The sequence below is a fragment of the Neltuma alba genome, unplaced genomic scaffold (genome assembly GCF_004799145.2).
Source record: "Neltuma alba isolate B1F8T4 unplaced genomic scaffold, ASM479914v2 tig00011808_pilon, whole genome shotgun sequence".
NCBI classification, from domain to species: domain Eukaryota; kingdom Viridiplantae; phylum Streptophyta; class Magnoliopsida; order Fabales; family Fabaceae; genus Neltuma; species Neltuma alba.
In genome coordinates, this window is record NW_021636426.1 from 4684 (window position 1) to 24399 (window position 19716).

At 33.3% G+C, this 19716-nt stretch overlaps 2 protein-coding genes across 3 annotated transcripts; both read left to right on the plus strand.

Moving 5' to 3' along the window:
• Positions 1-783: 783 nt before the first annotated feature.
• LOC114718085 (exocyst complex component EXO70A1) lies at positions 784-14717 on the plus strand. 2 transcript variants are annotated; one of them, XM_028903326.1, is made up of 14 exons: positions 784-864; positions 985-1194; positions 1454-1549; positions 4344-4549; positions 5875-6132; positions 7248-7386; positions 8070-8282; positions 9245-9450; positions 11734-11931; positions 12020-12119; positions 13600-13694; positions 13789-13935; positions 14232-14365; positions 14454-14717. In XM_028903326.1, the coding sequence occupies exons 2-13, from the start codon at positions 1033-1035 to the stop codon at positions 14347-14349; spliced, it is 1938 nt and encodes a 645-aa protein (XP_028759159.1). In that variant the 5' UTR covers positions 784-864; positions 985-1032; the 3' UTR covers positions 14350-14365; positions 14454-14717. The 2 variants fall into 2 exon arrangements, with proteins under 2 accessions (XP_028759159.1, XP_028759158.1); XM_028903325.1 differs by having other exon boundaries at positions 826-1194.
• Positions 14718-17386: 2669 nt separating this feature from the next.
• Positions 17387-19455, plus strand: LOC114718087 (cytochrome P450 81E8-like). Its single transcript, XM_028903328.1, has 2 exons — positions 17387-18280; positions 18847-19455. Exons 1-2 carry the CDS (start codon positions 17387-17389, stop codon positions 19453-19455), a joined length of 1503 nt encoding a protein of 500 aa, XP_028759161.1.
• The last annotated feature ends 261 nt before the right edge of the window (positions 19456-19716 follow it).

Consider the following 19716-nt stretch of genomic DNA (forward strand, 5'->3'; position numbering starts at 1 on the left):
CTTGAATATTTGATTGTGTTGTTTCAATCATATGCCATCTGTTATCTGATTTTTTTAAAAATGTCTTTTAGATAAAATTAAAAGAAAAACACTTTCATATTGCATGTTTTTTTTTAAAAAAATTAAAATAATTACCATTAGAATGAGGGGTAGATTGGAGAAAATTTAGTTAATGAAGATTCATCGGAATTTTTCAAACGCATAAGCTACTTCTTGTTGCTTATCCTAAAAGTGCAGTAGAAGGTTAAAATCACGATTCATCGAGATTTTATAAAAATTATTCAAACATTCTAAACATGCTTCATAAGCACTTATTTGAATTTAAACGGGCTTATTTAAAATCCTACCGCTTAACTAAACAGGCTCTAAGAAAGGGAGGTAGTATCTTACTACCTTTACTCTTTAATATAATATTTAATTTGATATTTAATTTGGTCTTAAAAATAAGATCTTAATATACTTTACTTTTATATTTATTTATTTTTTAAAAAGTAATCTTTACAGTAGTTATATATGTTAAATATTTCATTAAACGATAGTTTTAACTAGTATACATAATTATTTTTAAAAAAAATATCTATTTATCACAAATAACTAATTTTTTTTAATCACTCAAATTAGTTAAGTAATTTCGGAATGGAACCGTACTCTGATATCCATATAAAATAGCATCCCATTGAAAAACACAATAATGCGCGCCCCCATTCCCCATAAGGGCACAAACCGCGAGTTTGGGCTGCTTTTTGAGCTAAAGAATGATTTTGGTCAAAATAGCCAAATACTTTTTTTTTGACCGGAAAATAGCCATAGCCAAATGAAATTGAAATCCGACGAAAGCGAGAGACCGAGGACATCCTGTCAACGGTAATTCCTACCAAACCCGCAGATTCGACCTTACTCTCAAATCGTGTCGTCGCATTTCAATACAATAATTCAAATTCGTTTCAGCTACTTCAATCAATTAAGTATCCGTATTTTGCGTAGTTTTGTCTTCGTACTGGCCTGAAGAACGGATCAGACCGCATAAGCAAAATGGGAATGACGATGGCTGGAGTTGATCCCCTCGGTGAAAAAGCTGTTAATATGAGAGAGTCGCTCCAGAAAAGCCAGATCATAACAGACGACGTTGTTGCAATTATGAGTTCCTTTGACCATCGGCTCTCCGCCCTTGAAACTGCCATGCGTCCTACTCAGGTTCTTGTTCATTTCCCTTTTGTCACTACTGTCTCTCTGCTTCTGAAGAAGCATTTCGGGAAGTCGATGCGTTTTTATTTGAATTGAGCCCAATTTGAGTTTTTGGATCTGGGGCTGTTGTATTGACTTATAATTTACTTAGGATTTCTTAGTTTTTTCCTTTCTTGGATCCTTTTTCGAGGTTTAAAAGTGTGAATTTAGAGCTTTGATTTCAGGAAACTTGATTGTTCACCGTAGGATCCTTCATTTGGATTTTCAGATTAGAACGCATTCTATTCGGAAGGCTCATGAGAATATTGACAAGACGTTGAAGGCTGCAGAGGTCATTTTGGTTCAATTCGACCTATATCGTCAGGTTGGTTGCGTGTTTACTGGTTATATTTGTATCTCGATTGTAATTGTTTGAAAGGCAAATATGTTCAAGTGATAGTCTTCTAGTAATATTTTACTTACATGTATTATTTGGTGAATGAATGTTCAAAAATCAAAATCCGGTTTTCTTTGTTTGGTTTGAAAACAAGTGATTTATTTGGTGAGATGTCTAGGACCTCGCCCTTCCCATTGGTCTACTCAACTGATTATTGTAATTGAGTTGTCATGTAATAAAGTTTGATCCTACCAAGAGATAATGCAAAATGAATTACTTCGAAAATAAAAAGAGATAGTCATCAAAATGATATTTGGAACATAATAAAATAATTATTAAATTCTAATTCTAAATGAACTAAATAAATACTTTTTCTTGTCTCAAATATAAGAGACTAATACTACCGATAAAATTAGTAAAGTTAGTTAAGCTACTTAATTTTTTAGCAACATATACTTTCTTTCCAGATCTACCCTTAGTTAATTATTGGCATTCTTCCCTGTGTCTTAAATTTCTCTCTCATACTTTATTTAATAAGCGGCATTTCAGGAAAAGAGGGTATTTAATTACCTAAAGATTGTCTTTCATCTTAGACCTACAGGACACTTCAACAAATGTCTTATATTTGAGAACAGAGGAAGTAATTCATAATTCCTATGTTTATCTTTAATCTCCAATTTACAACGACTTTACTAAATGACGCCTCTTCTATTCTCTTCCCATTCTCCATTACTCTCTCCGTGTTGAATAAAAATCTGCTGTGAGAATTGAAATCCGGAAAGAATCTATATTGAACTGTTTGGAAGATCAAAGGATGCAGCTGTGAAATGTATCAGGAATAGCATTAGTGGATATAAAACTTTAGTTGGTTGGATCTGAATGTGTTGTTCTCTCTGAATGCTTTTCTTGATATGCCTAATGATTTTCACATTCTAAATTTACTTCCAATTGCTTTTCAAAACCAATGGTGCTACTTTTATCATTTATATTTTAGGGTTTTTCATCATGACATCATTGGTCTCTTCCAGGGTAGCTTCCTTTACTGCATTCTGATCTTGAGGGCATTCATTTTCTACCTTTCCTTGACCTTGGTTATCCTGAACTTTAATTAGATCTTTCAAGTTTTGGCCAGTGATTTGTGTGCTGAACAGTTTATTAGCATTCATGATTTCCTCAAGACAGCAGCCTACTATTCTACATCAGACTTGTACCTTTCCTTGAGATTGTCCAAGCATTGTGCATAATTTGGGTGCTTTGTCCATGGAGAGTTTAGTAGAAATACCCTAAATTACTCCCAAGTGCTGAATAACTGCAATTTAGATTAGCCTATTAATTGGGTAGAAAACAAGGTCAAAGAGGCTTAAAATTCACTTGAGGCACTGGAAAATTTAGGCCCACATAAAGGAAGTCTTGTCAATACGTTACAGTAAGAGTAGTAGCTTGTGGCAGCATATTCTTTGGGGATGTGTCAGATTTCAGCAACGCAAGACAACAAGAAGTTTTGGGTGGATGAAAGGTAGTGGAAGGAGTGGTTAGAGTTGTAGCCTTGTCTAGTGGCCCTTTAGCCTAGTGGCACCAAGCTTTTCCCACTTGTAAGAGGTTGCGGATTTGATCCCAATTGTTTTCAAGCTATTTAGCTTGCCCTTGTATATTCCAAAAAGGGTTGTGACCTTGCAATGGTACCGTCTGATGGAGAATCAATGGCAAAGAATACTAGAAAAGGGGAGAGAGAAGGGTCATATAGTAGAAAACGGGGAGGGCGATTATAGTGAGAAATAAAGCGATAAGGGGAAGAAGGGAGGTAGAGTTTCAGCAAGCAAGGCAAGAGAATTTTATTACTAATCCATGAAATATGACTTTAATCCCAAAGTACAGCAGGCTTTATATTGAGCCCAAGAGATAATCCTCATAAGATAAAGCTTATAAATTAATTGAAAAATAATAGGCAAAAATGTATCTTTGGTTCTCTAACTTCATATAAGATTTCAGTTTAGTTGCTTAATTTTATAGAGTATCCTTGAGTCCTCTAACCCTAAAACTGTTAGTTTCAAATGATAATTTTTTGTTCCAATCATTATTATTTTAAAAAACAAGCAATCACTCCCCGCATGATGTGCAGGAAGCATCCATTGCGATCATCTAGCTTAACCAAATTACATAAAAACATTGCAACCAAAGACCCCCTAAAAAATGAGTACGATGAGAATAGAGTGGGCAGTATAGAACACAGACCAGAGGCGCATATATAACAAGCACAACTCATGCTATTCCGCCTCCTCTCAATTTAAACTAACTAGCATTGGTACAATAGAGCACGTGTGGTGGAAATATATTGCCAATACACAGAGCCAAGAAATGAGCCAAACAGGCTTAACATTGTAGTATAAGAGCTTACTGTTCGCATGAACAGTAACAATGAGAGGAGAGCTGGACAGCATTTGCGGCTAGCTCAGCTTAAGTATGATGTAGATATTGAAGTTATGTAGATTAAACTTAATATGTCAACATTGAGAATATTTTGTCAACATTTAAAATTTTAATGTCGGCATTTTTTTTTTTTTTTGCTAATAAAACTAACGGTATTATGGTTAGAGTATTGAAAAAACAATTAATAAAATTAAGGGACCCAAACAAAACTTTATGTGAAGTTGAAGGACCATAGATGCACTTTTTGTCAAAATAAAATGACTGTGGTCAAAGTGATGATATCAGCTTGACAAATGCAATATTCAACTCAAATAATGTGTTCTTTTGTTAATGTTCCCATTGACACAATATGCAGTCGGAAACAAGGGTACTGAAAGGGCCACATGAAGACCTGGAGAATTATCTTAATGCAATTGATCAGCTAAGAGGCAGCATTCAATTTTTTGGCAATAAGAAGGGCTTTAAGAGTGGTGATGATGTTGTCAGCCAAGCCAATAATTTAGTAGCTAAAGCCATTTCTAAGTTAGAAGATGAGTTTAAACAGCTGTTATTATCTAACAGGTTTGTTGGTCATTCCTTGATTTTGTTCTCTTATTTCTGTATGTTGGACTAAAAGTTAATTGGTTTTTGTAAACTCAATAACCTTCAGTTGTTCTTTGTAAAGGAAAAATTAAATCTCACCTGATAAAGTAACCAAAAATGTAAAAGAAAAGCAGCAATCTGGAATGGTTGCTTATTCCAACTTCTTGCTATTAACATTTAATATCATTGTCAAAGGATTTCTGTTGTCTTTATGTGACACAGTGGTGTTTATGGTGAAACAAATTTATAAAGTATCTTTTTTGTCCTTATAATTTTAAAACACAGTCAAAGAAAATTCTTTCTAAAACCATTAATTAACTTGATGAAAATGCTTATGTGCAATTTTTCAAGCCAATTAAAGGAAAAAAATATGCTCAGTATTGTCATTATTAATTTATTAATGATACCTTAGCTTTGAAGTGTTTTCTAAAACCTTCAATTTAATCAGCCTAAAAAAAGATATCCAGATCCAGACTAACAAAAAAACGTAACAACTCACATTGTATAGATATACAACCCTAAAAAGATTTAAATTTAAATGTTTATCAATTTACAGTGAACCTAACTTTTTTTTTTTTTTAAAAATAAATTTTTATGGATTGTGATAATTAATTTTAATATTTTAAAAAATTTTAATGATAAAATTAATTAATAATGCTAATAGTAAATTAGATTTTATTTCTTTTATTTTGTTGAATTGGCTTCAAAAAATTACATATCTATTTTTCCCTTTAAGTTAGTTGATGGCTTTAAGTAAAAGGAAACTTTTGACGGTGTTTTAAAAGGAAATTCAATGTGAAGTTCAACGTAAATTTTAAGAGACTAAAAGTATACTTCTTCTAAAAGTTTTTAATAACTTATTAATTATTTATATATGAAACTTAATAGTTATTACGAACAATATTCCTTTCTGTGAGAAATGATAATGTTATAACATTTAAAACTTAGATCCTTCTATTCTGAAGATTTTGTTGACATTGTTTTCATGTACCAATCAAGTGTACTTAATTGGTTTCCGTATTTTCTACTTTGAACAGTCTTATAATTTGTAGTGCATATTGTCTTTATCTTTTCTATGGTTCCTGCATGGGAAAAAGCATAATGGCTTGACTCAATAATTATTGTCACGTAAGATATCTTCCAGTTATTCAGAAAGATGGTTGCTTTGGTCAAAGCATAATTATTTCTTCATGGCATCTCTGGTTCAGTTATATGATAGAAAATATGGTTGATTTTTTTAGCTATTTCCAAAGTTCTGGTCAAGCCTTTTTGTCTGATTCATCTTTTCGTCTGTGTGATTACAGCCAAGCTGTGGAACCTGAGCGCCTTTTTGATTGCCTTCCAAACACGATGCGGCCATCCTCAAGTTCACCTGGCCACGAGGGGGATTCTATTGGCAAGAATCCTTCCAATAATCATTCTGATTCACAAAATAATAACATGGATGCTTTTGTATACACACCTCCTGCTCTTGTACCTCCGAAAATTTTGGCACTGCTCCATGATTTAGCAGAGCAAATGGTTCAAGCTGGTCAACAGAAAAAGTTACTCAAAATATACAGGTAAGCTCTTTGGATTACAGAATGAAAGTATATGCCTATGTGGCAGTCTACATTTGAAAGTTGCAATTATAAATTACCATGTGAAGAACTATCAAGTTCGGGGATTGAGCTATAAAAAAAAGTCAAGTTACGCTTTTTTTATATCTAAATTCTTCACGTTTAAGTCAAGTTACGCTTTTTTTATATGTAAATTCTTCACGTTTAAGTCAAGTTACGCTTTTTTTATATGTAAATTCTTCACGTTTTTGGTTGAGTATTTTTTCTCATCGTTTTTGAATTTCATTAATCTCTAATGTAGTCTTGTTTAAGAGACACAATATTTTAAACAAACAGAAAATTGTCAGTCTTGTTGTTCTCATCATGCTGTGCATTTTGATGCTAAAGTCAAGGGGAGCCATGAAGAATATCTGTGATGTTTAAAGCAAGAGAATTATGCTATAGCAAATCACAATGAAAAGAGTAGGAAAGAAAAGCAAGCTTTGGTTCACTGAAATGGTTGGCTATGCATATAGAAATAGAACTTCCAAAGGGTATAGTTGAATTCCAGAGTTGAATGCTTGGAATATACAGCTGCAAAGTCAAGGAAGGAGTGTTGGATAAATGTGACTTATAAAGTGATCAAGATTTTATTGTTGCTAACTTTTATGAATAAATGTTCAAAGTAGTTAATATGAGATGAATATTTTTTTTTTTTTTGGGACTAGAATATGTTATTTGTTAAAATTTAAACGTTTTATTTAATATTTATCCAATATCTGATACCTAGCAAATATTTCTGCATGTTAGATTTTATGAGATTGTAAATAAATAATTGGTTAGTGATTATGAAATATATCTCTCACTACAATTTCACAGCCTTGTTCCTGTCTCATTACTCAGTTTTCACAATAACCAAGAAACACAATAGAGAAACAGAAGAATCATTACCTCGCTTATATTCCTGCAGCATCCACAGGAGACATTTATTGAGTAAACAATATGTTTGCTGTATTGTATAAACAATATTTTGAATTGCTTGCCATATATCTTCCCTTCCCAATAGCATTTGGAGTTTTACCGTAATAGTTTATATTACTACTTACGCAATTATTTTGATCATGATTATTGCTGAGCAGAGATGCCCGTTCTGATGTATTGGAAGAAAGCCTGCACAAACTGGGAGTTGAGAAGCTTAGCAAAGATGATGTACAAAGGCTACAATGGGAGGTTTTGGAGGCCAAAATTGGAAATTGGATTCACTTCATGCGTATAGCTGTAAGCAATGATTTTCCAAAGTGTTTATGTTGATTGTTCTGTATGTGCTTGTAAGTTTATATGCCATTAATTTCTGTAATCGTTTTTATTCATTTTTTATTTTTTTGTTTATGTGGGCTTCTATTAAAGCTTATCTCCAAGACTCCCTCTCAAATGTAACTGGACCTAGCTCGCTCTTTATTTTCCCCCCTTCTTCTGATTCCAGTAATCATCTGGGCCCCACTTTATTTGCCCAGGGCTTATGCTTTTTTGAGTCTCAGAGGCCTCAAGTCACAACCTTCGTTTGCTTTCCTAAGCCTGTGCCACTGAACCTCAGATGTCTCTGGTCCAACCTCTTTTTTTTCATCGGTCTCTAATCTTATAGCACTTGGGTGTTTCTTTTTTTGATATCATGTTGCTTATTGATAACAAGCAGAGCAGGACCAGAACAACATTAGAAAAATAATAATATTTACTATTGATATTTACCTCAAAAACTTATACAGGTGAAAAATTAGGAAAACTATTAGGGCTACAATCCAGATGTGATTCCCATGATGAACTCCTAGTCAGCTCATGATCCCTTGGATAACTGTTAGGTGGGAGTGTCCTACTTACACTGAGTATTTAAAATAAATATATTATTATTTGTATATTTTTCTTGAAATAAATTTTCATTCGAACATGTGATCATACTATAACAGGTCAAATTATTATTTGCTGGTGAGCAGAAAGTTTGCAATCAAATATTTGAAGGATTTGATTTACTCAGCGATCAGTGCTTTGCTGAGGTGACTAAAAATAGTGTCTCCATGCTACTTAGTTTTGGAGAAGCCATTGCCAAAAGCAAGAGATCACCAGAAAAGTTATTTGTCCTTTTGGACATGTATGAAATAATGCAAGAGCTTCGTTCAGAGGTATGGGCTTTGATGCCATCATGAATTTTGGTTTCTCCGCACTGCTGCATACGGATTCTAAGTGGCCTCTGGCGTAATCTGGTCCACCAAGTTATATTGTGTTCTACATTTGACAGAGAGCTAATCATATTATGTAGAACTCCGCCCCCCCCCCCCCCAAAAATACTATACTTATTTAACAGATTCAAGATTTAATAATCCTCTGAACTTAATATTGTTAGTTAGAAGTAAAGCAACATTATTTATAGTTGATAAGACTTTTATGTAAATAAAATTTTTAAAAGACAACTATATCTTTGGTGCTCTAATTTTGTAGAAGGTCTCAATTTGGTCCCTTAATTTTATAAGTATATTTTTAGTCCTTTAACTCTACAATTATTAGTCTTAAATGATGATTTTTTGGTGCCAATCATTGACAATTAAACTTAATATATCTATATTTTAGAATGTTTTGTCAACATTTAAAATTTCAATTTCAACATCTTTTATCAATGACGTTAGGCTTAGAGGACTGAAAAGACACTATAAAATTAAGGGAGTAAAATGATACATTGTGTGAAGTTAAATGACTAAGTGTGTTCTTTTGCTTATATAAAATAGTCGTATTGTTAACTCTGTTTTAAGTCTGACAAAAGAAATCATTGGTGAAGGTGTCTAAAGCTTTTTGATCCTGATGGATGTGGTTGAGAGCTATTTAGCCATCATACTGAATTGGATGGATTGATCTTCTATATCCACCATCCTATATGAGTATTCTTCCTTCAAAGGCAGACAGTGCATGTGAATCTCTGTTTCTCCTTAGAAAACTACAGTTTTCATTGTAATATCTGACAATTAGAATTGCCATGGTAATTGTGACGTTGCTAGCTTGGCAAAGTTGTGTTATATGTGTTATCACGCCAGCAAGAAGCATATTGCGATGGTGTTAAATTATATTATCAAAATCTTTTGACGTTTTGCAGATGGAGACACTGTTTGAAGGGAGAGCTTGCACTGAAATCAGGGAAGCTGCGTTGGGTTTGACAAAACAGCTTGCACAAACTGCCCAAGAGACATTTGGAGATTTTGAAGAAGCAGTTGAGAAGGATGCTACAAAAACTGCTGTGACAGATGGAACTGTTCATCCTTTGACCAGCTACGTGATTAACTATGTGAAATTTTTATTTGAGTAAGTTCATCTATTTTTATCTAATTGCATTTCTGTTTCTAAATTATCCTATGGCATCAACTATTCTTGGGTGCTTGCACAGATGACAAAGCTGATAGTCCTTGTTTGTTTTGTATATTAACCTGTTAGTTTGATTAATATATTTTCTTTTTTTTTTCTTAATTAGAATAAATTTTTATCTTCTTGTTTTTTTTCTGTTTCAAATTTTTCCATTCATTTTTCTTTTCAGATATCTTCAGTTTAATTGGATCACGGCGGTAATTATGATTTTTTTTTTTTCCCCGATATCCATAATGGGGCATTTCACTTGTGCTTGTATGTTTAGCTTGCTGTGGTAGTGTGGAACATAGATACACTAGAAGGCAAATTTTTCTGGGATGATATTTCTGGTCATTTCTTGGAAATGGAGTAATTGTCTTTGTCTGGACTAAAATATAAATTTGAGGAATCTAAATTTGTCATCTTAAAATTTTTTACAGCTGTAAATTTAAATGACCAAGAAAAATGGCAGCCCCTACTGTATTGTAAATCATTACTTTGCTTATTTTTTGATAAGGGAAGCTCTAAGGAGCTCAATTTTGCATCAAATGGTCCCTGTAATTACTTCTGTTGGTATGACGAGTATGATATTAGTTCCTAACATCGTGCCTACATTTCGCACCTTTCATTCCTGTCTTGAGCCATGACAAATCTGGACTTTTCCAAATATTAATATTCATTGTTATTTGTTACTTATTTATTTTTGACGAAGGGTCAGTCAACTAATTAATATCGTGCATGGAAGATTTAGTTCGGAATATTTCCTTTTTCCTAAAGGAACACCTACTTGATCCTGCGAGTTGTCATATACTTGTTCTAAAGATTAAGCTATGCATGCAAGTCAAATTGTGGCTCATTAGATTAGTTATGGTTTGTTTGACAGAACCAACTACTGGGATAAATTTAGTAATTTTAAAGCTACCACATGTAACAAACCCTGAGGCACAAAATTAATATCTAGTCTATTGTGAACCAGTTATTATAAGGCCCCACTATTTCCCTCAACTGGTTCATCATAATTTCTAGTTTTCTTGCAGCCATAGGCGTCGAAGAAGAGGCATCAGTCATTCAAACTTCTCTAAAAGATTCTCAATGTACCTTTGCTTGCATAAATGCAGCCCATGATGCTTAATAGTTTCTATGTCAAGGAGATATTGTGATTACCCCAATTTTATTGTCCGTTTGGTATGGGGGAAACAAAGTGGATGGGAGATGAGAGAAAATTTTAATGAATTCAATTTAAAAAATCAAAGAAGCGGGATCAAATGTTTCTAATTAATTTTTTTCACTCTTTTATCTTACATCTTCTTGTTAAAACTTTACAACCCCAGTTCTCTAATTTTCCAAATCAAACTCATTAAAATTTTTCATCCCCTCTATTTTCCTCATACCAAACATAAGGTTAATGAAAACAACTTGTTTAGCTCATGAACAATTATAGTTAAACTTGAAAAATCACTTCCATTGACAATTGTGTCATCTACACAAACAAGAGGAAAATTATTTCATATTTATTACTTAACATGATCAAGAAATTACCACATTTTGAATTTAAAATATCCCCTAGCAACAGAGTCATTTGAAGTTTATCAGACCAATCCTGAAGTGCTTGTTAAAGGCAATATAGAGCCTTATTCAACTAGTGCACTTATGGAGGCCTCTTTTATAATAAACCCTTAAGATTACATTAGGTAAACATTCTCCCCAACTCCCCATGTCCGAATACATTACTTGTGTTAAGTTGTCAAATTTTCCAACCAAAAGAAGCAGCAAGAGTAAGGATGGTCATTGTAGTAGTAGTCTTTACCATTGGGCTAAATCATCAATTTCCCAGTAACAGTACTGTCAACGTCAAGTTATTGCCACTCTCTTGTTGTCTATTCCTGTTGTTAGTCTTATTATCAGCTTGTTTAGAAGAGGGTCCCATCACATTCAAATTTAAGTCAGTCCAGGATAGTTGACATAATGGAATACCTAAGAGGAAGCTGACTGTCAAGTGAATAAGAGTGAAATCTGATGGAATCCTTTGTCTGGTTTAGATAGCAAAGATTATGGATAATAGATTGTTTTGGCATGTTAGGATCTGAGGGTCGTGCGATCCTAAATCCATACATTATTGATGGAAATTGCTATTTTTTATCCTATATGGTGACTACAGGGCTTAAGTATATTGCTACTTTATATATCTTTGCTTCTTAGATCTTGATAAATTTGATCTGACTAGCTTCTACTTAATCTTCATAGCTACCGGTCCACACTGAAGCACCTTTTCCAAGAATTTGCTGAGAGAGATGAAATTTCAGAGCTGGCCTCTGTAACAATGCGAATAATGCAAGCTCTGCAAACCAATTTAGAGGGAAAATCAAAGCAGTATAAAGATCTTGCTTTGACTCATCTATTTCTCATGAATAATATTCATTATATTGTCAGATCGGTACGGAGGTAAACCACTTAATTGTGTTAGCTGTAGCGTTATTTGCATTTGATTTCTGGTTGATTTTAATTCTTATTTTTTCCCCATCTTTATTAGGTCTGAAGCCAAGGATTTATTAGGGGATGATTGGGTACAACGACATAGGAGGATTGTGCAGCAGCACGCAAATCATTACAAAAGAAATGCATGGGCAAAGGTATTGTTCTCTTGATTTAGTTGGCCATAGCGTCTTGGAGTTTATTTGGATATTAATTTGGTCCTTGTTTAGGTCGATGATGATAGTATTACTAAAGGTAGGGACCTGCTTCTGGTAGCGTAAAAAATGACAGCCCATTTTTTTGGTTTCATGTCTATGAGAGCAACAGATTTGTTTCCCTTCCTCTTTCAGTATAGATTCTATTACTGGAAAAAATGACATATCAGGTTGTTAAGATTTGTGAAAAGGTTTATGAACAACTGTAGTTCTTGAGTTTAAGCTGCTATTGAATTTGGCATACTGGGAATAAATTGTTGAAATTTTGCTGGAATGGCTCAGCAATGTTGTGTTTGGATTAGGGAGTATTTGGATTTGAGCCAAATCCATTATTTGGGTAGATAACAATTCGTGGATTTGGATTTGATCCAAATCCAAGTCAATTTTATTATTGCAATTCAAAAGCTTCATCATGTTAAATGTGAAGTAGTGGAATGTAAAGAAGATATAAATTTCATCAATGTAAGCGGGGGTAATATATTAATTGTGGGAGTTACATTACTTTGAGAAATTTGAAGTGACATGGGAGATATATGGGCATCTACACAAATATTATATTCATAACATTCCTGGTTGTTTTAAATACTCACTCTAACATAATGATTCCAGACGCGACACTAACAAAGGATTTTCCAGAATTAAAATTTGAAATTTTTTATGCTATTCAAATAAAGAATTTTAAATATAAAATTCAAATCCATCTATCAAAACGCATTCTAAAGTTAAATTTCACCTGTTAATTGTGTGAGGAGTTAGTTTAAACTGAATCTATTCGAAAGAGAATTGTTATAGCTATAGCGTAAAGCAATGGGGATCTGGTCAGTGAGTATAAGTAGCTGAGACGAAGAGAGAAGTTCTTGTTGAATCTGAACAAAAGACTGGCATAATTTAATTTTGTTGATAGTCTTGTTTCCAATAAAGTGGAAGGGAATTGAACTTTCAATTAGTCATCGTAAAAAGCTGATTGAGTGTTGATAACTTGATATCATGCTCATGTGTGGGTATCCCGCATACATGCGCACACAAATATAGACTACTCGATTGGGCTGGATTTGTAATAGTTGTACTTTCCTCATACATGATGTAATTTACGATTAGAAATGGACACAAGGAGTTTGGCTAAGCAAGTGTGAGATTGCACGTTGATTCTTCTATTTTTTTTATTTTTCAAAATCCCATTCTTTGATAAGCATACATCTCAAAAATTATTTTACATACAGAGAGATGTCCATTTTCTTCCTTTTGGTCATGAACTGATCTCTTCCTTGCTGGTACTTGTTATAATGTACTGTCGTGTTTTTATTTTGATCCCTTCATGCCATCATTGGCAAAACACAAAATGTCATCCTCTTTACTTTTTATTTTCTGTTTTTTTGGGCAAAAGAACTAAACTGTTGCTGACTTTTGATTCTTTCACTTGCAGGTACTTCAATGCCTCTCCATCCAAGGCCTCACCTCATCAGGTGGTGATGGAGGAACTAGTAGCAGTGGTGCTTCAAGAGCAATTGTTAAAGACAGGTGGATTTTCTATCCATTGCATCTTTGGCAACTTTCTTCCAAGTGAAGTTTCCATTATCTGTCTTTTCACAATTTCATTGGCATTCTATCACAGATTTAAAACTTTCAATATGATGTTTGAGGAAATACATCAGAAACAATCTCAATGGACAGTTCCCGACACGGAGTTGCGAGAATCACTTAGGCTTGCTGTTGCTGAAGTCTTGTTGCCTGCTTATAGATCATTTGTAAAACGTTTTGGGTGCGTTCTCTGATTCTTAACCACTACATACACAAGGCATCTTGCACCTAACGGCCTCTATAGTAAACGCTAATACATGGAAAGCATTTTGATTATCCTATCAAAAGCATTCCATTATCCAGTGTTTAATTCTCTAACTTTGTCTAAGCAATCTTTACCAGTTCTCTATGGCTACTTGTTTATTGATTTTAAGTACTCAATGGTTGATTTTGTTTGCATTTGATCTTTGTGGTTTCTTTTTCGCCTGATGAACTAATGCTTTCTTTCATGTATATGTGAAACCTGGCGTGTAACAGGCCTCTTGTAGAGAATGTAAAGAATGCTCAGAGAATCATCAGATACACACCGGAAGATCTAGAAAGAATGCTGGGTGAATTTTTTGAAGGAAAAAGCATAAATGAAATGAAGCGGTAAATGAAGAATTGATAAGGTAGGCTTGTTTTTTTTGGTGCTTCATCATTCATATGAAAGAACAGTGATATTCAATGGCTGAATGTATCTTCTCACTTGCATGGCAGAGGGAAGCAAATAAAAAGGAGGTACCATTTGTATCTCTATGTCCCATTGATCCTTTTAAAGAGTAAGAATGTCCCTTGCTGCTTTTTAAGATTGCGTGTATAGTTATTTCGTTATAAAGTAAGCCTATGGTTGTTTAAGCTATGAAATTTTTCTTTTCTTTCTGAGAATGCGTGTGTAGCCATGGATTCACTGCAAGAGCAATAGGTGTTTGAGATAAACACTGGAGAAATTCTTCTGGTCCTAATCGATAATAATTGTCCCAAGAGACCACAGACAGTGCAAAACTACTTTTTTTTTTTTTCAATTAAAGAGTTGTTTGCACATAATGCAAAATATATCTATAAAAGTATAAGTCAGAATTCATGAATATTCTAGCTCGTCTCGGGCTTTGACCATGGTTTTATGTAATTTCATCTAAACACCCAAAAAAAAAAAAAAAAAATCAAAAAGTGACTATTGAACTAGAAACTATGTTTTGAAGGGCTGTGGCGACCTTGTTCAGTCTGTTATCAAGCTTTCCCCCTTTTTCATCTAGGTTTTTGTGAATGGTCTTGGGATTTGATCCCCTCAGTTGCGCTCCCTCAATTAAACCTTTGTTGAGGGATACTTCCTTCCCTCCAAAACATAAAGAGATTAGCAAGATAATTAAAGATAATTTTCCATTTATATCCCTTGTTACAAAAAAGATAGTTTTGAACGCAAGGCGGAGATAAGAGAATTTTTCAATCACATTTTGTCAAGAATAAAATACATATAATTTCTATCAATTGAATACACATTTAATGGATGGCAGAAAGAAAACACATTTTAAAAGAGTTAAATGACGTTTTATATTATGTACAGGAGGAATTACCCAAAATTACATTTTTGTCAAGAATAAAATATGTATAATTTCTATCAATTGAATACACATTTAATAGATGGCAAAAAGAGAACACATTTTAAAAAAGAATTAAATGACATTTTATATTATGTGCAGGAGGAATTATCCATTAGATTGTGAACTAATGACAACGAGATAGGCCATTTGTAGCTGCCTCTCAATAATACCATTGGATCACAGAAAGCCTATCCATACAATTCCTCAATCCCCGGGATGAGATATACTCCCTCCTTCATTTATTATAAGATCTAATTTTTGAATAGGTTTGTCTCTTTTTATAAGATATTGTTTGGATTTGTCTGAGATTTAATGTATTATTATTTATTTTACCTCTAATTTAATACATTTAATACATTCTTTTTCTTTATTTATCTCACTATTACTTTATCATATTTACTCATTTATATATACGAGTATATTTGGAAAAAAAATTGTATTTGTTACATATTAATTGTTTTTAACTAATTTTAACTGTTTTCTCAAACTTCACAATTTAGTTAAAAGGATCTTATAATAAGGGATGTAGTAGTAGACAATGTCTCTGTATTAGCATTTACTCAGCCTGGAACAGAGCAATACGGATGGTTAGTTGGATATTATTATATCTGATATTTATATAAAAACTAATTGATTAATTTGAATAGATTAAAAAAATTGATTAAATTAATTATTTATAATAACTATGTATGTGTGTTAACTAGAATTACTATTAGATAAAATTTTTAATTGTGTAACTATTATAAGAAGTATTTTAAAAAAATAAATGAATATGAGAGATAAAATATCAAACTCATTTTTATATTGAGAATATCACTTGTAGTATCTTTGATTTACTCAGCCATTGACGCATTCAATGACGTGCGTGGACGTTTATGCGTCTTCCTTTTCCAGCCTGTCGAATTAAGTGTGAAGAGCCTTTTCGTCGTCACTTTTCTAAATGCCCAAAACAATAAAGTTCAAATTTTTTTTTAAAAAAACTACCCCAAAAAAAATTCCGGAATGTACAGTGATTTTACGGTTCCTACCAATGGCTCTTTACGTGCCATATTATTTTATTCAATATTTTGGTATTTTTGTGACATGCGGTATATTCTCTTTAACCTTATATATACGCCACTTTTAACTAATTTATGAGCAATAAGAAAATTGGTTAAATTTAGTTAATATTTTATAAGAATTAAGATGTTAATCTACTTATGAAGTAGGAAAAATTACAAATAAAGACTCCCAATATATGAAATTGGAATTTGAGACCCTTAATTTAAAAAATACTCCCTCCGTTCCTTATTATAAGAGACATTTGATGTTTATAGCATGTTCCTAAATATAAGAGACACTTAAAAGTTGTCTTTACTTTTTTGTGTTGATTTACTATTTTACCCATATTTATTGTTTCCAACTCACACTCTTTCTCCTTCCCACTTCTCTTTCTTTTAAGAATTTACTATTGTTCTCTCTCATGCTCTCTCTCCTTATTAATGAGGGTATTTTTGGAAAAAAAAATTATACTTTTTATACATTCATTGTTCTTAACTAATTTTAACTGTTTTTTTGATCAACGTAATTCGGTTATTCGTCTCTTATAATAAGGAACGGAGGGAGTAGTAAATAAAGACCCGGTCTCATATTGCAAGTATGAAATCTTGCTGAAATGTTTGAAATGCCTCTCAGCTAAATTGTGATTTGGTCTGCTGAAATTGTCATTTGCTAAAGTAAATTTGTCATTTCCCATAGTCAACTTGTCATTAAGCATATCCTCAGCGAAATTGTAATTTGGTCTACTGAAGTTGTCATTAGTTAAGTGAACTTATTATTTTTCATAGTTAACTTGTCATTTGATTGAAAAATATTTTAGACATTTCACCAAGATTTTATATTTACAATATGAGACTGTGTCTTTATTTATCGTTTTCCAAATTAAGAATCCCATATATTGGGAGTTTTTATTTGCTATTTTTCCTAATAAATATTCATTTGGTCCCACTTATTCCTTTAAATACACGCACGTGAATCGTCAGAGTATCAAGCAATCAAACAACAAGCAAAACCATGTCCAATAATTCCATCCTCAATTATTCTCTCTTTTTCCTTTCTTTCTTCTTCCTCATCTTCAACCTCTTTCTCAGAAAACGAAGATTCACAGATCTCCCACCTGGCCCTCCTTCTATTCCTATACTCGGAAATCTCCACCAGCTCAAGAAACCACTCCACCATCACTTTCATCGTATTTCCCAAAACTATGGTCAAATCTTTTCTCTCTGGTTCGGCTCTCGTTTGGTCGTGGTCAATTCTTCGCCATCCCTAGTTCAAGAATGCTTCACCAAAAACGATGTCGTTCTCGCCAACCGCCCTCTGTTTCTCACCGGAAAACACGTCGGCTACAACTACACCACCATCGTCTCCGCCCCGTACGGCGACCACTGGCGCAACCTCCGCCGAATCATGCTCCTCGACGTCCTCTCAACCCACCGTCTCAATTATTTCCTGGACATGAGAAGAGATGAGATGAAACGGCTCGTTCAAAAACTGGCTTATGATTCTCGTCAGGGTTTTACGAAGGTAGAACTAAGATCCAGATTTTGTGAGCTGACATTTAACACTATGATGAGAATGATTAGTGGGAAGAGATATTGGGGAGAAGATAGTGAAGTTGGGGATGTGGAAGAAGCAAGGAAGTTCAGAGAGATGATAAAGGAATTGATGAAGCTAGGAGGGGCAAATAATCCGGGAGAGTTCGTGCCAATACTGAGATGGTTTGATTTGGATAATTTGGAGAAGAAGTTGAAGAGTATCAGTGTTAGATTTGATGGGTTTTTGCAAGGACTTGTTGATGAGCATCGAAGTAGGAATACGAGTGGAAATACTATGATAAATCATCTCTTGAATTTGCAGAAATCACAGCCAGAATATTATACGGATCAAATTATCAAAGGTCTTATTTTGGTAAGCAGGCGCTATTGTTTTGGATTTTCTTTTTTTTGTTGTTGGTTTCATTGTGTTGTTTCTATTAATCATTTTCATTTTTTTTCTTTTTTACCGGATCCGGATTTTTGCAAATTGATTTAATTAAAGGCCAAGGAATGTCCCACACTTTGATGCTCTTTGAAATGCCCCATCCTTTGAAATTCTTTTCTCTTTTGTTCATTTGTTTATTGATCAATAGATTCTATGTAAAATGAGTAACATTTTGATTTTGATAGATTACAAGTATGAAATGGTATAGTAGTTTAAATTTTTAAGCTTTTTTAAAGAAGAATAGTCTAAGACGGTACAATTTTGATTTATTTTCTCTTAAAAAATTTAAATTTACACCATTTGATACCTCTAAGATCAAAATGTTACTTATTTTACATAGAATTGAATGACCAATGGACAAAAGAGAAAAATATTCGGAAACTTAGGACATAACAAGGGACATTAGAGAGTGATGCATTAGAAGCATCTTTGCCTAATAAAGACTTTTAAATGACATGTTTTTCACTTTTGATTTGGTTTGACTTCACATACAGGAAATGCTTCTTGCGGGAACTGACACATCGGCTGTAACTTTAGAGTGGGCAATGTCTAGTTTATTGAACCATCCAGAGGTATTAAGAAAAGCAAGGCATGAAATAGGCATGCAAATAGGAGAAGAACACTTGATAGATGAACAAGACATTACGAAGCTACCATATCTTCAAAACATTGTATCGGAAACATTTCGATTGCATCCGGCAGCCCCATTATTGTTACCTCATCTGTCTTCAGACGAGTGCACTATAGGAGATTATAACATACCACGTGATACTATTGTGTTGATTAATGCTTGGGCCATCCATAGAGATCCCAAATTATGGAGTGATCCGTTGAGTTTCAAGCCTGAAAGGTTTCAGAAAGAAGGCGAAGCTAATAAGTTAATGCAATTTGGATTGGGAAGACGAGCATGTCCAGGTTCAGGTTTGGCACAACGCACAGTAAGCTTGGCATTGGGTTTATTGATTCAATGCTTTGAATGGAAACCAGCAAGTGAGGAAGAAATTGACATGACAGAAGGAGCAGGATTGACTTTGTCAAAAGTTATTCCTTTACAAGCAATGTGTAAAGCACAACAACGGATCATTAACAAGAGTTATTTTTGAAAGCATATGTGGATGTTTGTAGTCCTAATTAATTTTGCATTATGGCTTGTCATTGAAATTATATTACTTTGTTTTCTTATTAATTGTTCTTCTGGTTTTATTTATTAGTCACTTTTACCATGAATCAAGAAAAAAATCTTAAACTTCATTAACTATGCCATAAAATTTAATAATTTTTTAATTTTAATTTATTCTTATTTAATAGACATTATATATACCCTATGAAAATAAAATCTACTACTTAATAATAAATGAAGGATA